Source organism: Pinus tabuliformis, chromosome Q (genome assembly GCF_031772625.1).
Source record: "Pinus tabuliformis cultivar Carrire ecotype Pingquan chromosome Q, CPIR1, whole genome shotgun sequence".
Lineage (NCBI taxonomy): Eukaryota > Viridiplantae > Streptophyta > Pinopsida > Pinales > Pinaceae > Pinus > Pinus tabuliformis.
In genome coordinates, this window is record NC_142296.1 from 1277766460 (window position 1) to 1277769261 (window position 2802).

Genomic DNA, 2802 nt, shown 5'->3' on the forward strand with positions numbered 1-2802 from the left:
AATGCATTTTCGCTGCACTTTGACAGTCAAAGTTTTACCAATAACCTCACAATTCTCAAAGATGAGAAAATAAATTAAAAATGTAAAAAATGTACCACCGCCTTTTAGAGTGTTCATGCATTTTCTCTGCACTTTGACCGTCAAAGTTTTTACCAATAACCTCACAATTCTCAAAGATGAAAAAATAAATTAAAAATGTACCACAACCTTTTAGAGTGTTAATGCATTTTCGCTGCACTTTGACAGTCAAAGTTTTACCGATAACCTCATAATTATGTACTTCCTCAATACTTTGAGGAATGAATTTCTGAAGAAAAATTGAATGGCAAAAAGGGTTAAGCAGCTCTAAAGGTATTTGGTGTCTCCAATCAATAAAGGTCTGTTTTCCACTAAATTAATCAAAATGCAACAGATCTCTCTGTGGAAATATTGTGTTTTCCACTAAATTAATCAAAATGCAACAGATCTCGCTTTGGAAATATTGGAGCAAAAGCCATTTTAAGAAAAATACATCTGGAATTTCCTTCATCTAAGGCATTAAATAAGCTAACAACATGGGTAAGTTGATTATGAAATCAAACCCCAGCTAAAACATGATAAACTCTCTGTAAACACATTTGACTAATCAAATTCATATTCTTAATACAAGCATGGTATATTCCAGTAATTCCATCGCCAAATAGCTTTAAATGGCTGTCAAAGTGCTGACCCACCCAAATTGAAAAGTTTTAACATTAGTTTCTTTTAAAACATGCAACTTAACGAACAATATTTTGACATATTGTAAATCGCCTTTCTAGATTTTGAACTGTTCTGTCAGAAGTCAAAAATTCCAATCCAGGAATGGATTTACTTTTACTTTTATCTGAATTGTTTCAATATTCTGGTACCAGGGGAAGCTCTGGAGGTGTTTTAATATGAAAACTCATTAAAATGGAAAAAAAATCCAACGAATATAAACATGGTGATTGATTTTGCCAGCCACGAAAAACTGTACAAAACAGAAACAAGAAAACCTGAAAGAAAAATAGCCTGCCTGTCATTACAGCATATCCAATCCAAACCAGTGGATAACAGCACTTTCAGGAACTCGCCCAGATAACCCAAAAAAAATCACAACATCGAGAAGAAATTTGGGGAAAAAAGTGAAATAAAACCCTTGTCTCACATTAGTCTGGAACATGGATTTTGTCTGAGAGTTCTTTATACAGTGAATTCTTCGTCATCGTTCTCTGGAGCTTTGCTTCGTCTGAGAGGGAGAGGGAGAGGGATTGGGGTTGGGACTGGGATTGGGATTCCTGTTGGTCTTATTGGAGGAAAATAAGTGAGATAGACCGAACATTCCACCTTTCGATCCCTTTCCGCTCCTGATACACACAGGCACATTCAAAACAGGAGTCACTCTGACATTTGCGGAATAAGACCTTTCAAACCCCTTTCGACTGTAGTAAGCATCCTTCTTTCTCATATTGAAGCTGCTCGGGCTGCTGCAGCTTCTTTCCAAACCCTTGAACACGATCTTTCCCGAAGCGTTCCTCCGTGGGCTTTCAGAGAATCTCTTGGGACTTGTGTTTCGAGCCCTTGACCTGTCGATCCTCGCTTTGGAGTCTTTATTATTCATCTGTTGCGCTACCGAGGGTTTCATATTAACCCTCAAGGGCTTGCGGAGAATCGTGTCTTCGTTAATAGAATCCACAGAGTAGCGCGGCAGTTCGTCCAGATCGGGATCGAGAGACTGGACCGAAAACCGAGCCGAGGAGCAGTCAGCGTCTGAGTCGCGAGGCGGCAACAACGGTTGCGACGGCGAGGTCGAGGGTTCGATCCCTGCAGACAGCAGGCTCTTGAGGGATTTGGGGTTCTTGGAAGGCTTGGGAGCAGGGGTCGGGGTATGGGTTTTCTTGAGGCCGAGTAGCTCCTTCCACCTGCTGGAAGAAAACTTGGCCGTCTTCGGAGACGGATCCTCGGCAACAGCGTCGGAGTTCACCGTAATCGAATCCGAAACTACTGGATTGCTCTCAGGAATCGTGGGCTTAGGGAACTGAAAAGGAAGAAGCTTGCCCTGATGAAACAATTCATCTGCAGACATCATTGTAGAGCCCGAATGCGGATCCTCCGGCAGCGCCATGCAGAACTCAAAATCTTCATCGCCGCCGCCATGGATGCCTCTGTTGCCCTCCACGGACACTGCGACACTTCCAAAATCATTGGAGAAGGAGATTCTGGGGCTCTCAAACAAATCCGCGCAGGCCATGATTTTTTTTCACTACTGCATAGCAGTTAAAGACAAGCTCAAACGTCTAAGTAGCTAAATACAAAGTCGCGAGTTCGAGACCCAGGGCAGAGCAGACCATACGACATTCGCTTTAAAGAAACGAATCTTCGATCAAATTTCCTGTGTCTTGGGCAATGATGGGCCAGAGTGGATTTGCAGCATCGGTCTGCTAAAAGGATTTGTAAGAGTCTACAGCTGCTGCGGCCTCCAATGGCGGTCTGTTGTCAGGCTACTTGCGGAATTTAAATATTTGCATGAATTGGGTTGGGAAGTAAGGAGACATGCAGCCCCGTCAACGAATGGCGACAATTCACGCAGATTAATTATAAATGAATTCTGCCTCCGTCTCTTAACGGATTTTGCTCGCGCACAGGGCAGATTCGGCAGGGCCGAGGTTATGATGACGACGTCTAAAGGATTTTAAAAGGGCTGGGGCTCACTTCCACGTGGCTCAGAAGTAGCTGTCGTTTTCTTGCATTTCCCGAGCTGCTTTTGACTATTCCGCCAATTAATTCTGGCCACGGCAGCTC

General features: G+C 43.0%; 1 protein-coding gene across 1 annotated transcript; it reads right to left on the reverse strand.

Annotated features, from left to right (window-relative positions):
• Positions 1-1017: 1017 nt before the first annotated feature.
• On the reverse strand, positions 1018-2580 carry LOC149224516 (uncharacterized). The gene has a single exon (XM_089386126.1). It carries the CDS (start codon positions 2249-2251, stop codon positions 1223-1225), a length of 1029 nt encoding a protein of 342 aa, XP_089242252.1. The 5' UTR covers positions 2252-2580; the 3' UTR covers positions 1018-1222.
• Positions 2581-2802: the final 222 nt, after the last annotated feature.

Excerpts from the sequence above, each read along its gene's own strand:
- LOC149224516 (XM_089386126.1), bottom strand. The coding sequence starts at position 2,251 with ATGGCCTGCGCGGATTTGTTTGAGAGCCCCAGAATCTCCTTCTCCAAT.